Raw genomic sequence first — 18,398 nt, forward strand, 5'->3', positions numbered from 1 at the left:
CACTCTGTTTGTCTGTCAAAATTGACATCTCTGCTAAATTAAGGTTCATGCACGATGCCTCACAGTGAGAAACCTGGTTGTTACATCTCCAAAAGGGCTAGTGAGGGGGCAGATGGGGCACTTCTGTCACTTGGGCCTGACAGCAGAAGCCCTGCGCCTGCCCGTGCAGACGGGCTAGGCCTGGATTCAGGAAGAGGCGAGGTGCTTTTCATTTTCCACTCTTTGAACTGAAGCTCAGCAGTTCTGCTTCAACTCTAGGTTTCCCAGACAACTCGGGGTTGAAGAGGTATAATGTCTACAGAGGTGTACAGCGGTATACAGTAGGGCTAAACACTCTGTGTCTTCTATCAATAACAAAAGATGAAAATCAGAAGAAAAACAGTTTGGCATCCAGCTGTTTTCGGAGCCGCTCTGTCATTGTTCCGAACAGCTAGGAAATATTTTTTCAACAGAAGTTCAAAGTTAAAGGACTGACAGTAGTGATGATAACTCACTGAGCCAGTATCATGTATTAGTCCAGTCATGACAGTTGTTGCCACTGTGTTAGGGGTATACATGTGTTACTGTTTGAAAGAAATACATGAAGTCACAGCAGTTTAAAAACTGTACAAGGTTGTGCAAGCAATATATTTATATTGTTAAATATCCTTTATAGTTTTATTAAACAGCTAAAAATGATTTAAATAATGTATTCTTGAATAATAACTTCAAATGAGAAACATTTTACATTAGTTTGTGATAAATGATGAAATGGAAGCAGTTCTTTGTAGTGAGCTCAGACTTGGACTGAAGCAGATCTTTCTTGGAGAAGATTAGGGAGTAGCCCTGGGAGCTGGGTCTGAAGAAGCCGGGCTCTGGTGTTCTCCGGGCCTAGAGCCTGCTGGGGCAGACGCATGCCAGTCTGCTTGCTGGCCACTGCGTTGGGGAGGTGCTTTTGTTTTGTTTCCCACCGTTGCCCCCGGAGATGTCGAACCCTGTGACACTGAAGTCCAGCTTTGTTCAGGCAGAGATTTCAGAGCTGTTTCTGAGACAGCAGGTCTCAGAAAGACGGTGCCCAGCAAGCATGGACGGTGCCTGGGAACAAAGAGTTCCTTCCTCCGCAGGCGAAGTCTATAGATGAGTGAGGAGGCGGCCGTTTTTTCTTCCTTTCTTTCGTTCAACACAGCGCTGGTGGATAGCAGCGACAAGCAGTGGTAACCTGTGTTGTGAGATCCTTATTCTGCCATATTCAAGCTTATATATCTTCCTGTGCATAAAGTGCCTAAAAATCAGGGAATCCTGTAGTGAAAGATCAGCGATGCAACTATTGCAGCCACAAAGAAGCCTCTTTTTGTTTTTTTCTGAATCTGAATCACTTTTTCACAATCTGAATATATCCAGAATTGAACTGTGCCAGTCTCTCTTTTCAGTCTCTCTCTCTCTCTCTCTCTCTCTCTTCTCTCACTCTCTCTCTTCTGTCTCTTACTTGCTGTCCTCAGACATAGTGTGCGTTGCTCAGTAGTGTGCTCCTCACCAGGAGAGCACCACAGCCTGCTAGATGAATGGCCAAGCCTCACAGTCAGCAACTAAGGACAAACCAAATGTAAAAGCCTTTCCAGGCATGCAGCTCACAAGGGGCCGGCAGGCAGGACCCAGGCTGCACCATACATCAGCCCCTGCTCCTGACAGCCCAGTCGATGAGCCCGCTCAGCACCGCACCGCAAAGGGCAAACAATGGCCTTTCCTTCCCCTTTTTTTTTTTTTTTACTTTGGAGCCGAGCGTTTGAGGAATGAGGCGCCGTGCGGGTGCCGTGCCCCTGAGGCTGCTCCGGAGCTACTGCTGAAGTTTGGAATGACTGAGCCTGGTGTTATCCCACCCCAAATCTATAGAGGCAAGGACAGGTCTTTGCACAGCTTGCTGCTGGGCCAAACGGCCTTGCTATCCCTGCACAGCGGCGTACAGATGAGACTGCTCTGGCTCTGGGTCTACAGCATAGATGTAGGCGTGCAAGGAGGAGCCGGGTTGAGAAGGGCATTGTAGTTGCCAAATTATATTTTTGTCCATAACAGTCAGCTGTAGTTTCTGCCATCAACAGTGGGGACCTGCTGGATCTCAGAAAAGATCCACAGGGCTGACCTTTTCAAAGGCGGCCCCCAGTAAACGTCGTCTAATACCGCCAGGCTATTAGACGCAAGAGCTAGCGGCCCACGCGAGAGCACCTCCAGGCTGCCACCCCACCCGAATCATCCACTTCCAAATTCCATTGAAAGAAAAATTGGTGTGAATGTCCGGTAGTCATAGTAACAGACCCGTCTGCAGGAAAGGCTGGTAGGGGTTGTTCAGAAATGAGGGATAGGGAGAGAGAGGGAGGGAGGGAGGGAGGGAGGGAGAGAAGAGGAGAGAATGGCGGAGGAGGTGTTGTGTCTCAAACCAGCATGTGAACACTGGCAGACTGTTACAGATGGCAGTGGTGCGGCTAAGAGACAGCAGTGTAAACTCTAATTAAGCTGATGGAAAACCTGCGTGATCCAAAAGACTTTGAAAAATATCTTTCACACACTCACACTCGCACACACATTCATTCATATTGTTAACATTGTGCGTTCCTCTGTGTTGAACTTTCTCTGTTCGAGCATTTTGTGTGCCAGGCATTCTCATAGTTTTATCTACTTTACCTCCCCTTGTGCATGTTTATTTTTTCCTGTGTTTTTTGTTTGTTCATTTTCCTAAACAAAACACTTATGCCCACACAGTGAGTTTATCTCCACTATTTGATTTTCACTGAAATGGCCATTTTGACCTTTGGTTAGTTTTGTTGCAAAAGACAAATAGTGCATTTCTTTGGGCAGTGTACCTACTGTATCATAGTCAAGCATTTCACTTTCAATAACCAGTAGTGCTATGGGTACCATAACAGGTTTTCCTGAGTAATTTGAGTGGGTTGGGTGTATTCTGACAAATCACAGGTGTTAACCTTTGTCCACAGAAACATGTCCTTAAGGGCCCACAGCGATTAGGTGGCAAACCATATTTCAAATTTATTTTAAAATGGACATTAATGGTCACCATTGCAGTATTGGTCAGGGTGACTGTACAATTATATTAATTATACTTGTCAAAATCACAAGTTATTCAAGCTTGTGAATAAAGGAATTTTCTGAGAAAAAGCTTAAAATGCACCCATTTTATTTTCAACTCTTTTTTTTTTCAGCCCTTTCATCACTAGTGAGCCATGACTGCTGTTTTCTGTCATTATCCTCCTGTCTTTGTCAGCCAGTCTGTTCCTCGCCCTCCGTCTGCCACAGAACAGGCGGTGTCTCAGTCTCTGCGGTTGATAGTAGCTGCTGATTTGAAGCCCAAGTTTTTCTTTTGTCATCATAGAGGGGGCTGTTTCCAGCTGCCTCTCACTCCTCCACCCCCACCTGTCCTCCACAGGACCGAGTTTACTGGACAGACCTGGAGGATGAGGCCATATACAGCGTGGACCGCCTGACCGGCCATGATGTGGCTCTGCTGGCACAGCACCTCAACAACCCGCTGGATGTGGTGGTGTTCCATGAACTGCGCCAGCCCAAAGGTGTGTGTGTGTGTGTGTGTGTGTGTGTGTGTGTGTGTGTGTGTGTGTGTGTGTGTGTAATTGTGATAATATCATAAAGTGTAATAAAAGGTCAGACAATTATTGTGGTATGAGAATGTAATATCAGCACATGTGAATGTGCGGGTGTGTATCTAAGGGCAGGAACGTTTTGTGCCTTCATGTTCTGAATGCTGTGAAGCTGTAGACCGGGATCTCTCCTTGTCATTGTTCTTACTCTGAGGATATTTCATGATGTCTCAGTGTATTTAACTGCTTTCAAAGCAGCCAGACCCTACTAGATCTGGGTGTGCAGATGAACGTGTTTTTGTTTTAGCCCACTCCTGAGAGCCCTGTTTAAAAGGAACAGAGGGCTCTCAATAGGGTCAGTCATATCTTAGATGGATCTCTCTGATCGTATAATGGCTGGGTTCTTGTGCTCCACTAGTGCCAGTGCACAAAAAAACAGTTTTATTGTCACAGGGTATCAGTAACAGTGGCCTTTAGATTTTACACATTTGCCCTGCTAACATTCCAGCCCTTGCACACTGTCTTATGTCTTATGCTAACAGTCATGAGCCCACAGCTCTGGTGGCTAATGCAGCTAACTCGCTCTGTGTGCTTTCCCGCCCAGCTCCAGACAGTTGTAACATGGGGAGTCTTCCCAATGGAGGCTGTGAGTACCTGTGCCTCAAAGCCCCACAGATCACCGAGCACTCGCCCAAGTACACGTGCGCCTGCCCCGATGGTGGCGAGCTGGGCCCGGACATGCGCCGCTGCGTGGCAGGTAAGCCCTCCGGCGCGCTTGAAGCACAGCCGCTCCGCGTGAAACGCCATGACTGCGAAGGATTCGAAGAAGATGCTCGCACATGGATCGATGGATTTGAGGGGGGGGTCTTTGCGATGGGTCTTTGCGAGTGGGCAGACATATTCAAGCGACGCGCTGTTCTGTTGAACTGAGTGACCTTGCCTCAGAACGTCTTACAGCTCACAGGTCCTTAAAGCTGCTAGTTAGTGTTTCTCAGCCCTCTCAGACCAGCAGCCCAGGGAACAGCGGCAAGGGGGGGGCTCCATGTTGCTGATGTTGTTGTTGTTGTCGGCGGGGTTCTTTAGGCTCAGTGGAGCAGTGCAGTGGAGTTGGAGCAGAAACAGAAGACTTGCCTTCTTTAAAAAAAAAAAAGGATAAAAAAACAAATCCAGGCCACCTGACTGCCTATGATACACCACTGAGGAACACATGTCTGTCTAATAATAATAATAATAAATTTTATTTATAAGCACCTTTTATTATAAGGTAGTCTGAAAGAGAAATGTTTTAAATGCTTTTTGAAGGTGGATAATGATGGGCAGAGACAGCAGTGCAAGGGGATGGAGTTCTACACACAGTGACAGTTCGAATTGTTACACTTAGAGGCCAGGCTCAATGCTTACTTGTTTAACTGTATAGCATGATTTTTTTTTTCTCTTCTCTCTCCCTGCATCTCTGTCTCTCTGCACATACAGTGGAAAAACCCAAGACTACAACTGCCCCACCTTCCACAACTACCACCACAGAACCTGCAACTACCACTCGAGCCTCTGCAGCTACCACCAGTACTACCATCTACTACTACTCTACTACTCCAACTCCAACCATGTCTTCGGCCACTCCTGCTCGTACAGGCACACACAGTACCACACCTCCAGCTCCATCAACCTCAACATCTTCCTCCACCACCTATTCACCCACAGACTCATCCTCCACAGTGAGCACCACACACACCAGCACCACGCTACCGTGGCAATGGCCAGCCTCCACCGGGAGAGTTGCAGCTGGCAGCAGCCAGACATTTGGCCTTAGCACCATCTCCCCAGCCAACAGGGAACACGGCGAGAACACCAACCTCTCACACCGTGGTGAGTGACCTCACATATCAGAGCGTTTAGGTGGTGCAAAGCTTTCAGCTGATAGACATACCAATGCTGTTCTGTCTTTCAAAGCCATGATGCAACCATGTGACAAAATGTTTGATACAGATGGACAATCAGTGCATAGCATAACTGTGTGTATGCATGTGTGAGAGGGAGAGAGAGAGAGAGAGAGAGAGAGAGAGAGAGAGAGAGAGAGACAGCTGGTGTGTCTCTGTATCTGCCAGTGGGGTGTCTGCCTCTTAGCTTCAGCTATTTCCACCTTCTCCATGCACACCTCGCTTTGAGCTGAGCAAAACTCCTGCTTGCTGTGTGCATTAGATATAGAAATGAGATCCAGCTCCTGACTGCCCCATGCTCCCTGCAGCCAGCCGGTGTCAACGTGCACAGGTGGCTGCGCGCACCGAGCAGCGGCTGGCCACTTGAGAGTGATAGATTAGACAGTGGCTGCGACCCTAGGCAGGACGTCCCGCTCTGCTGAATTAGGCCAGGCAGGAGAGGCAGAGGAGCTGTCATGCTGGACTGATGAACAGTGCCCACGGTCCGCATGCCTCCCTGCCGCCCCAGACCCCTCCTCCTCTGGCTTCACTGTTGTGGGCACTTAAGGACAGACACCGCCTGCCTGGATGTGATAAAAATACAACACAGGCATGTTCTGCGCTAAGTTAGAGAGGCTGATGGCCCTGACTTTTATAAGCATCCTTCACATGTGATATGTTCAGAACACAAGTGGCCTTTTTAGGTGTTCTCAAACTACTGGTGACAGTTTGTTTAGACTATACGCAGCCTATACTAGCTGTAGGCTGGCTAACAAGTATGTAATTTAGCGCCCACAACATGTGTGACCTTAGGCTGACTTCCGAATGAATTAACGATATTGTGTACTGCTAGATATACATGGTTGAGAGCTAGTGCGGCACAGTGGGAACTTTATGAGTGCACTAAATATTTTCCACTCTGCTTTTCGGGCATTACTATAAAATGGCGGAATCACAAAATTGTGCACTGTGTAGTAATAGGGTGTGGTTTTAAAAATTGTGATAGTTTTTCATATGGACAGCCACCCCTAAAGCATGATGTAAAGATGGTGTGCTCTTTCTACATTTTGTCAGTGCAGTGGAATCTTACATCCTACTCAGCACATTAGATGGACCTTTAGTGTTACACAGCCATTTTCTGTCCTCTTGACTGGAGCTGGAGAGAGCCAGCCTCCCACTCAAAACAAACAAAAAAAATGGTCTCCTGGATGCTTTAGTGCCATTAAAATGTAATGCAGCCACCCGGCAGAATGTGTTTTTAGATAAGAGCTGTGGCCTGCAGCACTGGGCTGGAGGATGAAGGCTGTAGGAACACCTGTTCATTCCCTTTGTCCTTCTTCACCCTGCTCCCTAATGACTCTGAAGGTGAATGCAATGGAGCGTTCCCCCACTGCCATTCAGAGGGCAGCCGGTCCGTGAGGGGTGAAAGGAGAGGACAAAGCGTGGCCCTGAGCAGGGGGAGCAGGGGGTCTGAGGCAACCTGCTCAAACAGGTTGTGCGCACACAGTCACTCTCATTAGCAGTGCTGCACCACAGAATCAGCTGCTATAAGTGTGCCGTTACCGCACAACTGAGAAGAGGAGAGAAAAGCCAGTAGAAAGCACACCATTGATCTGGCATTTACTCGGAGCCTTATTAAAATGATTACTACTTGAAAGACTAGTAGCCTCTATAAGATTATAATAAATAGCCTTCATAAGATTCTCCTATCATTGTTCTAAACATTCTTCTCGTAATCTCTTCTATGCTTTGAATATTGCTGTGTCTTTTACCCAGGAAGCTTTTATTATGCAAAGCACTTACTAGTAGGGCTATCAGGCTGTGTCTGTATGCCTGTGCCGTCCCCTCTACTTCTCTTAAACTCTTGGATCAGACTCCATTATCAGACACTAACTGTGCTTTAGCTAATGGTGGCTCTGTGTGGTAATTGTGAGACTGGATGTTATTTTATGGATGTTAGTGTGCTGGGATGAAACCTTTTTTAAGAGATGGCAATGTGTACAAAATAGAGTTTGTGTGTGTGTGTGTGTTTGGGTGGGTGTATTTGAGAGTAAACAGGATCTTGTGTGTCCATAAAATTGAGATTTTATTACTTTGCCAAAGCAAGTACTACTGTGCTCTATGCAGACAAATTCAGATTTCAGACTAAGCAGTCGCACAGAGCAGCCATACAGAGCAGTTAAAATTAACAGCCTGCTCTTACCTCTGCCTCTCAATTGCTCTACTTTGTCCTGCCACTGTTGATAATGTGACATTCTGTTTTCACTCGGATAAATGTAAAGTCATATTTTTGTGTTACAGCCATTTGAGGTGTAGCACTTTATACATAAATTCAGATTTATGACTCAATTAAGCTGCAGAAGCAGAGTGCTCTAGTGAATTAGGAGATAATGACATGACCGTTGGCCCTTAGCTCATCCTCACCAACACACACACACACTCACATACACATACTCTCTCTTTCTCTTGCTCTACAGCTGCAAGTGATCGCTTCCTCCTGGGTAACAACATCACAGTGGCCGTCCTGGGCATTGTCATCCCTATAGGTGAGTATGTATGTAGCTCTTCACCCTGCTCACCCCCCTGCCCTTGGCCTCCAGCTCTGCCTGCTTTGGTGACCATTCACTCAACAGGGTCTTAAGTAGCCAGTCGTCAGGAAAACAGTGCAGTCAGCCATAGGGCATTTGCAATAAGTCTGTACTGCTTGTTTCATTATTTTTTCACCATTGGCTACTTATGACTTATGAGTGTTGGGCATGCTTCTTCTGTGTTTCATTTAATTTCCCATTGTATTGTCCTTCATGTGAGGGTGAGATTCCACGTTAGATTATGCACTGCTTAGATTTTGCAAGATCAGCTTGTTCTATGTGCTATGAGATGCAGTACTGTCCACTGGACAGTGTTATATTGTATCTACAGAAGGGTCCAGTGTGTCCGGAGCCACTAATGCCCTCTGCTGTAGAATCAGCCTGGCTGTTGGCACATGAACATGACCTTTTCTTTCCCTTGTCCACAACTGAGCCCAATATAAATAAAATATCAGCCTGAGAGCCTACTTTTTTTGGTTTTGGTCCCTCTTGCATCCCTCTTATCTCACATAGTGCCTTTTAGAGAGCTTTAGTAAAGAATCAGCAAGAGAGACATTCACTGTGTGTCACGCAAGACTGCAGGAATGGGAGAAGGAGAAAAACAAGATGAGAAGGTTTCTGTTGTAGTTAAGACTATAGAGCAATTAAGGGAAGCTTCCAAGGGAGCAGAACGGGTGCTGCTGATCTTTTAAATGAGAAGAGGGGCTAGCAGCCAGCTATTACAAAGAAGCCAAGCAAGTTTACCCACCCCAAAAAAAAACACGTACACACAGGCACACCCAGCCCACTTCCATTTCTCTTTGTGTTCAGGTACCCCAGCACCCCCAGCTAGAGTAAATGTGCACATCTCTTTGGCAGCACTGGCTTTGATAAACCTGCAGATTCACAAACATTTTGTGCAATTAATCATATTTCAGGAATCCAACTCTCTACAACTCTCTACTCCAACTCTTTACTCTCCCCACTGGCAAATTAACTGCTGCGGGACTTTTTTGATCAGTCTTATAAAGTGAATTTAAATGTCATTTTTTGAAATATTACTGTTCGCTAAAGCTGTACCCATCACATATTTTCAGTTTCTCCACACTGAGCCAAGTGTACCTGGGTCTGTGTGTGTGTGTGTGTGTGTGTGTGTGTGTGTGTTTGTGTGTGAGTGTGTGTCATGAAGCGCTGTCCCCTGTCCTCCAGCTGTGTTAACGCCCCCGCCGGCTCTGTCGGCTGTGTGTTAAACGCATGCAGTTCCTATCATTGCCACAGTGGTCGTGGGCCTGCTGTGTACTGGAGGCTACCTGGTCTGGCGAAACTGGCGCCGGCGAAACACCAAGAGTATGAACTTCGACAACCCCGTGTACCGCAAGACCACAGAGGACGACGACGACGACGAGATCCACATCGGCCGCAGTGAGCAGATCGGCCACGTCTACCCAGCCGTGAGTGGCAGCGCCCGGCAGCCGTTCCTCACCCTTCCCCTAGGGGGCGCCATCACTGACCCGGCGGCCCACTGGTACTCGGGGGCACCCATGTTGTCAAGCATGAAGTGAGGGAGGTGGAGTGGTATGAGTTGACTGAGACCGAGGCCGCACAAAACACGCCTACGCTCTCACTGGTCTTAGGAGGGCAGGCGAAGCTGCAGCACCAAACACGCATGTTCTCGTGTTACACATAACACACACAGACACACACACATATACACACACACACACACACATACACACATTAATTTGTGTGCACATGCTGGATCCATCCTTCATCCATTATCGCTCACAATACTTTCTGTTCACAATTCACAGCTTATATTTCCATTCATATGTCATTCATTAAGTGTATCGGATGTCTCCTTGAGCTTCCCTGCACTGCATTTGGTTTCTGGTTGTCGTGTGCGTTTTAGGTTTCTATTTCTTGTTGGATATTTGAAAGCTCTCACTGTTCTTCACTGGGTGTGTTTATGACTAATGAGCACCTTAGATGGCTGGACAATCCTTTTGAGAAAACATGTTTTTTTGTTTGATTCTTTGTGTAGATGTTGTTGTATATATATTTGGGTGTTATGATTTATTCATGTATATTTTGCTAGTGTCTTAGTAATCACGAGCCCAATTTGAACTTTGTGAATCTGAAGAAAATGCAGACAAAGAGGAGCACCAAGCTAACATTTCAAGTGTAGGCCCTAAGGATTAATCCTAGATGACCGCTCGCTCTGAATATTCATAGGATCATTGCTGGTAAACCCATAGGAGAGAGTGGCATGAGCTGGACTCATATGAGCTACCTGCTCATATCCAGCACTGCCTTGTCATATTAAGCGCAGCTGGTACAGGCTGCGAGATGAATGAGTGGATGCTCATCTCCATCTCTGGGATGCTGCTCATCTCATTGGACCCCTGCAAGACACGGGCTGAAATCGATCCAGTTGGCAAGGCGCTGCTACTTCAGTGGTGAGATTGGCAGGTCTCCAGTGAGGCCTTTGCTCTACAGAGGAGCATTTGGGTGGGATCACATGCAAATGCCCAGGAAAGAGAGGGAATTCTAGGCAGAGTTTGAGCTATACGCTCCTCTGGCCTGTTTATGTTCTTCAGTCACAGTTGGTGGCTCCAAACCTAGATAGAGCTGTCAGTGGGTGCTAGGTGGGAGGGTGTTGTCCCAGTGGCTGAAACAGATCAGATACAGTATTTTTCTCTGCACAGCCTGTCACAGAGAGAGATCTGCATAGGATTTTTTTGTGTTCCTGACTTGTCTTCCCATTGGTTTGTTCCAACGCGTGCATGCATACATGCATGCACGCACACACACACATACATCTCTTTCTCTCTCTCACTCGCTCTCACTCTCTGTCTCTCTTGCACTCTCTCTGCTTTTTGTTCTTTGGTTTTCTTTCTTTCTGTCCTCAACCCTGTCTAGCTGTTTGTGTATGTAACAGTGTGTTTTTGTTTGTTTGTTTGTTTGTTTGTTTGTTTGTTTGCCCTCTGCAGCGCGTGGCGCTCAGTATGGAGGATGATGGATCCCCCTGAGGTCATCCCCACCCCCCACCCCACCCCCCTCCCTCCCATGTCCATCCGTCCTTTCGTCTCGGACCCGTGGTCTCCTGGGGAGACTACACCACCACACAGCGAGAGCAGAGGAGACACGCACACACACACTCACTCTCTGAGTGCTACCAGACAAACTGGGTTTGTCTTTTAGTGTCTGTGTAAACCCGTATCCTCTCCTTTAAAATGAGCTATTACAGACTAACAGTAACTACTACTTACTTCCTACTTCTCAAAGCACTGTTCTTACTACTGCATCTCCCTGTAGGAACGGTAGGAATCAATGCTGCTTAACAATGACTAACCTTATACACATGTGCTTCTGGAAATGGTACTTCTGAAAGTCCTGATGGCTTTGCTGCCTCAGTCACTACAGGAGAGTCTTGCTGTGTTTCATGAAGTCGATGCTGGATCATTTTCTGGCATTCTAAACACACAGAGGCTGCTGGGAGTGCTCCCTGGTGGGGTTGTAAAGGTAGGCTTCGCCATGGGGAGGGCAATAGCCCAGGAAGCGGTGGGAGAGAGCACAGCAGCTAGCCCCTCTGTTTGCATGGAATTCTTGGAATTCACACGTACCTTGTGTGAAGATCTGAACTAAATGATACTGTATGTACAGTACAGCATACATTAGTAGACAATCTACAGATTGATCTGAAGAAGGATGGAAGACACTAGTTACATGGCATTTAAGACAGGACCAAGTACAGATGAGCAAGTCATAAGTGTTTATATCTTTTCTTCTAGAAATCTTCCAGTACCATGCTGACTGTATTTAGATGTCTTCCATACAAAGCAGGTCCAGGTGCAATCCTTTATGGTTATGTAACATGTAAGGCTCTGGAGCTGGAAAGGGAGACAGCTTCCCATGATTGTACCCATGTTTTTATAGCACACCAGTTTTTATAGCTGGGTCTTCCATGTCCCAAAGCTCCCTGTCTCCGAGCTCTTCTCTGGCCTCCTCACCAGCAGAAAGGCACACAAACTCCCAACTCCTTGCAAAATCTCCAACTGAGTGCAAACTCCCAACTCCCTGCAAACTCCTGGCTCCCTGCTATGCTACAGGATTATTACACTTCACCCCAATGTAGAATTTTTTTCTTTCTTTTCGCCATTGCAGGATTGATCATAAATTGCTGTGTGTTCTGTTCTGATAACACACACAAACAAATAAGGAAGAAAAGAACTGATTGTGGTTTTGTTTTTTTTCTATTCAAACCTCACACACTTCCTCATGTTCCTGCTCTGTGTGTCACTCTGTAGTAACTAGCCTGCTGAAGATGTCACTGTTTACGACATTGTACTGTACTGACCAAAAGGCCAAGCCTGGGTGACAGCCCACTCTGATTATTTAAGGGATTTGAACATATAGGCTTATATCTGTGCATATCTGGGTCTGCAGGATGAATGAATGGGCCTTTATCCCCGTCTCAGTGCATCCCAGGAGCACTGCTCGACTCTGTAAGGCGCAAGCTGACAGCATAATGGAGCCCTGTAGTGAAGAGGGCTGGCATGCTGCTCAGGCGTGTGGAAGTTGTTGAAGGGGACACTGCTGTAACACTGCTGTAACGTGGCTGTCACTGCAGCAGACAGCAACTCTGCCACTGTGTCCAGTCTAAACATAGAGGAGAATCCCACCCAAAAGCAGGTGTGTCTTACGCTCGCTCATGACTCCTGTCCTGGATTTGCTGAGAGAAACAGGCTTTGACATGCAGTTTAAACTGACAGTAGCACAGGTAGATGTTCTAGATGCATTTTGATTGCAGTGGTGAGTGCAACCCCAGGAAGCAAACCCTGCTTTGGACAAATCAGATTTTTGGGTTGAATTTCTCTTTAAGTAACTGTCAGACAGGGAAAATGGGTGACTGCCTTTTTTTTGTGTGTGCGTGCGCGTGTGCGTGCGCGTGTGTGTGTGTTCACATGCATGCGCTGTGCTGCATGTGGGTGGCCTTGCATCTGGAGTGCTCGTTTCTTCTTGGCCACCTCTGCAGTTGCCCCTTTCTACATTGACGAGAACTCCAATGAGTTGCTGTATGTTTGATCATAATGTAGAAAAACGAAGAGTGCGTAGGAGTCTGCTGGTCAAGGTTCTGTCAGTGTGAATTGTAGGAGTTGTGGGTGACGGATGGAGTTCAGCTTCTGTGTACAGCTGTCTTCTGCTTTAGCTTATGAGCTCTGGTGTCATGCAGCCCAGCTTCCAAATCTTGCCACTCTCCTGTGAATGGCAGCGTTGGGATACCTGTCCTGTCTATGAAAGGCAGCAGTGGGACATCTGTCCTGTCTGTGAATGGCAGCGGTGGGATATCTTTCCTGTCTGTGAGTGGCAGAGGTGGGACATCTGTCTTGTCTAGAGCATGGTGTGTTTTGGGGCGAATTGGTCATATTTCACCCTTAAGTGGACCTTTAGTGGGTTTTAAGTGGACCTGTTTCACAATATGAAATTGAAGTGAAAGGTTATGAGTAAATCTTGTTTAAAACATCATTTTTCCGCTTCACTAGCGTAATAGTCCAGTCTTGTCCCATTCTTGTCCACTATGCCTTCTCCAGCCATGCATTTTCCAACCTGTCCAGAATTCTACCTCACGTGGAATTCTAACCATCGTTTCCACCTAATAGGCCAGAACATTTTATTGATCATTACTTGGCCTTCCTTGTTACCAACCATACTTCCTTATTCTCCTTATTCTAGTTTTGTTGGTGGTTGTTGTTGTTGTTGTTGTTGTTGTTGTTATTGTTGTTGTTTAAATACTCATTGCCTTCTTTTGGGTGTAATGTTAGTTCATCCTTTATTCCATTAACTTTCTTGCACACTTGCACCATTCCAAACCTTTCTCTCCACAATCTTCCCTTTGTATGGTACATAACTCATACTTCAAATACTTCGTTGACACCAGGTCCAATAATGTGAACCATATCGGTCTCAGATTCATAAGAATCTTAGACAAGCAATACAGGGTAATAATAATATTTGTCTTTCTCCAGACTTTGTCTGGGTATGCGTGTGGTTTTTGTATGTGTACATATTCATGACTCATTGTTACAGGTCTTGCTTTAAGAGATCAGACATCTTTTTCAGAGTAGTTGAGACTCCATAACTTGCTAAATTGTTTATCAGGTGGAGTTCAGATCTGGAGTTCGCTCATCTTCAAACATTCTTTTTAAAGAGATTTTTTGATGCCCTGAGCTCTCTAGTTATCAAGGTGTTTGAGGACTATTTGAGTTCAGTATGACACACAAGGAAATATACTGAGCATGATTTTTGCGAGGTTTTGTGAAGTTGTAGAACAAGTTTTTCGATTGTGTCGTCTAACTTAACATCTCTGTAGATGACTCAGTTCCTTAGGAACCTGTCCACATTCTTATTCTATGCATATCTAATGGTAATCCCTGCCTTCCTGGGTCTGTGGAGCAGAGCTGCCCCCAGCTGCTTCCTCATCTGTCCCCTACACCACTAACATCAGTTTCTAACCCATCTCACCTTTCCTCATCCGCCTTGTTGCCCCAGGATGTACGATGTTTTTGAAAGGGCTATCTTTTCCTCCATGCGGAAAAAAACACGCTGGACTGAACTGGAAGAACGAGCCGGAAGCTTACTTGGAAGTGCTCTATGCTCCGTCGTCCTCAGTGGTGCGGACGAAGAGGGCAGAACATACTCCCTCCCCATCCCCCCAGTGGTTGGACTTGCGAGAGAAATTTTGCTGGCTTGCCTGTAAGCCTGGCCCCTCCCACTGCAGGCAGAGACAGTTCGCTTCATGATCTGTGAATATTATGACCTCCATTTTGATTTCCCTTGTGAGATCATGTACTACTTGAGGAAATGGTCAGGCGTTTGTTTGTTTGTTTTTGTTGTTGATGTACAATAACAGCAAAAACGGGACATTTTCATCTTAATTCAGAATAACTTTTCTCTCATGTGCTCATTCCAGACATTTTCTACACTGCTGCACAAACTTTTCAAGAAGCCTTCTGCACTGTGTAACTGATTCCATGGGGGGAGGGGTTGACAGTAGCTGTCCACCGGGTTTGAATCATGATTTGTAAATATGTTTTCATGCCGCAAAACTTTTGATAATGTTTTAAACATTTCTGTAAAAAGATGTCTATATTAGTCTGTTGGAAAAGAAGAAGGAGTGTAGACCATATGTACAAATAAATTCATATGAGAGAACTGGATTTCTTTACTACTTGATTGTAACTAAAAATTAATCTGCCAAAGTGTTTTTATTTTATTTTTTTCTGTCTGATTTTAATTAGCGTTTTAACAGTAAATCATTGCAGAAATAGGTATTCATGTTGTATTTAATTCTATTTAATAGATTCTGTTATTTGTTGAAGAGAGAATGATCAGTTTAATTTATTGGTGCCTTGTTTGTGGTTTTGTTTGTTTTTCCCTCTTGTGTCTATGTAGGACTTTTTGGGGATTGGGTGGTTAACTTAGCAACGCTGTACTTACATGGAATATCTGTACTGTATGCCAAAATGGTCTCACTCACGTTTCTATGAAAATTGAGCTGTTGATAAATATCTCTATATATTGATATATTAAAATTGATTTTAAAAAAATCCACATTTTTGCTAGACGGTCTTTTCGAATGTTCTTGGCAGAATTACAGTTGCACTTATGTCGATGTTTCCACTGGTCTGTTGAGTTGTTTAAGTAACTGGTGTTTCATCACTGCAGCCTGCTGTGCATGTCTGCTCGTGGCTGGCAGGATCTCTCCCCCTGCGTGTTGTCTGGCTGTGCAGAGTTGATGGTGGCTCTTTGTCTGGGATTGGCAGGAGGACCTTCCCCCCTGGCATGGCACTCTAATTTGGGTAATATCTCTGTTCAGCTTTAGCCTGTGCTGAGCGAACGGAAGCCCCAGTGGCCTCCCTCTCTGACAGCAGCCCAGACATTTGAGGGGTATTATATTCATAAGGTTGCTATGGTATCTGGGGGGGGGGGTGTCTCCATTGTTGTCAAGGTTCTTGCTTCTGTTTGACATCACCGTGTTGAGCACACGATGAGACAAGGTCATTTTGCTGCATGCCATTGTGGCCTGTCATTGTCTTAAAAGAGAAATGAGAATTCCACTCTTCTTCTTGATCTTGGCAGTCACAATGAAATTTATTGTAATACATGACTTATTTTTTGCCTGTCATAAGCAAAATTATAGGATAAACCTTGTTCCTTTTGACTAATTTCTAAACATCCTCTTTTGTTCTCTTTTAGTTCAGTTTTCAGTCTCTTTTGGTTTTTGTCCATGAATTTTATTAGCGGCTTTAAACCTGAAAGCAAGTTAAAAATGTACCACGTTTGACTGTTAGTATAGTATATGAAAGGCCCAACACCACCCTTATGCACACTAACCAACCTACTTTTGCATAACCTTTTCACAGCCACCAGGGGGCTCAATGCCCGTCACACCAGGCACAACGACAAGGGCTTATTCGCCAGTGCATTCATCTTTTCCCTTTGTTTTCAAGGTCTGATCCGTGCCGTATCTGAGTGGGATAGATTTTGTGAGTATGTTTCCTCTTTTGTAATTCCTTAATGTCGGCAGAGTGGGTGACATTTAGCACCCCTCCCCCACCCTCTCCACCCCCTCAGGGGCATCTCTCCAATTATCACGTGGCCTTTGTGCATGTGGCAGGGAGCAGCAGAGAACGCGAGTACACGGGTGTTTGTCGGCGAGCCGTGGGGACAGCTATTAAAGAAATAAGTGCTGTTAACTGCAGCAGGGAGTTCTCCTGTCGCGGATGAGGAAGGAGAACACAGAGCGCGACCTCAATCTGCTCCCTGCTTTCGCCTCCCTCCTGCGCTTTCTCTCCCTGTTCAGCTTTTCACTGCCCTATGGTAATTAGGATGATGTACTGACAAGTAATAATCCACCCCTTCTTTACCTCAAAGTCCCAGATTTTGGCATTAGGCATTTTCTGATTCATTCCTCCATTAGTCTGTACAACAGAGTGACTGCCATTTACCCTCCTTCTGTTTTTCATGTATTTCAGACAATGGAATGAATTTATATTATGTTTTCTGCCCTTTCCCTTGTCCAGAACTCGTAATAAGTCTCTGTGGTAGGTACACGCATGACATTTTAGGGAGAGGGGTTTGAGTGTGTGTGTGTACATACGTGTGTGCTGTCAGCAGTTGAGGGAGTCTCCAGCGATAAAGCTCCCTAGGGGAGTCTTTGACAGACACATCTGTGGGGCAGAGCTGGAGAGGATTTTGGGAAGCCAAAGCCAGTCTGTTTTTAGTATGCACAGAAAAGCCCTAGGCTGCACAGCCCAGCCAAGACCTGCAACTCTGCTTGGACCAGGTTGGGCCATTTGAGACTGAGAACTTCAATCCTGAGAATCAGCTTCTACCAGAGGGTAAAAAAAATAAAAATACCAAAGGGCCTGTTACATTCATACCATCCCTCAGTTATATCAGCCTTTATATTTCTGTGAGCTACAGAACCTTGAACACAATATCTGTTTGGTAAATATCAATCTAAATGGTATAAATGTAATGATATATATCTCTAACAGTTCAAGGTAGGCTTCAGTAACTAAGCAATCATATGTCCAGGAACACTGTTGAACTTGATGCTACACTGAAAAAAAAAATTCAGTCTTTGTGGAGAGTAACACTGACACCTGCTGGAAGACCATGTCTTTAAACCAAATCCCACAGATAACCTATTCACCTATATTTGGCTTACTAGGTTTGCTACCTGTTTATATAATAACTGAGTATTTTATAATGCCTAATTAGCCTGAAATAAACATAATGTGCATGCTGGTGAAAATCAGCATCAGCGATTGTTCAGTAACACACCTGAAACATACTCATACGGAGTCAATAAATGCACCAATATTAAATATTGTTAATAATTTATAATAATTTTAAAAATAAATTTGCCAACCAGTATGATGGCTGATTATTTAGCAAATATGTTGTCTGATACCAATAATGTAATAGTATAGCATTTACAGGAAAATAAAAATATACTTTTCTTTTTACATCAGCTGAATTATAACATGCTCAACAAATGCACTTAACTAAAACTTTTTTTTTTTAAATATGGACATTTATGTTCCTGAAATATATGCAAATTAAAACTAAACGGAGGATTACAAATAGACCGTGACCTCAGGGAAAGGCTAATCATGCAGCATGATAAACTCCATCAGTTTCAGTAATAACAGATGGAGTAGCATTAGCATCATATATTTTTAAAGCTTGCTGCTTTAGTCTTTTTACATAAAAACTGAGGATATGCAGTTTTAGGTTTAATGGGGAAATGTAGAGCTGAGTTT

The 18,398-nt window shown here is 45.1% G+C and overlaps 1 protein-coding gene across 6 annotated transcripts in view; it reads left to right on the forward strand.

Annotated features, from left to right (window-relative positions):
• lrp8 (low density lipoprotein receptor-related protein 8, apolipoprotein e receptor) overlaps window positions 1-15,678 on the forward strand; it is a 115,573-nt gene extending 99,895 nt beyond the window's left edge. For 2 of the 6 annotated variants that reach the window (XM_035524325.2, XM_081717465.1), the window contains 5 exons: window positions 3,416-3,557; window positions 4,189-4,341; window positions 5,058-5,450; window positions 7,978-8,046; window positions 9,328-15,678. In XM_035524325.2, coding sequence (XP_035380218.2) covers window positions 3,416-3,557; window positions 4,189-4,341; window positions 5,058-5,450; window positions 7,978-8,046; window positions 9,328-9,629 — 1,059 coding nt within the window. In that variant the 3' untranslated portion in view covers window positions 9,630-15,678. The remainder of the gene's footprint in view (window positions 1-3,415; window positions 3,558-4,188; window positions 4,342-5,057; window positions 5,451-7,977; window positions 8,047-9,327) is intronic. The other 4 variants (XM_035524327.2, XM_035524328.2, XM_081717464.1 and 1 more) reach the window with 4 other exon arrangements.
• Window positions 15,679-18,398: the final 2,720 nt, after the last annotated feature.

The sequence above is a fragment of the Electrophorus electricus genome, chromosome 7 (assembly GCF_041902795.1).
Source record: "Electrophorus electricus isolate QZ-2024a chromosome 7, ASM4190279v1, whole genome shotgun sequence".
In the NCBI taxonomy this organism is placed as follows: Eukaryota; Metazoa; Chordata; class Actinopteri; order Gymnotiformes; family Gymnotidae; genus Electrophorus; species Electrophorus electricus.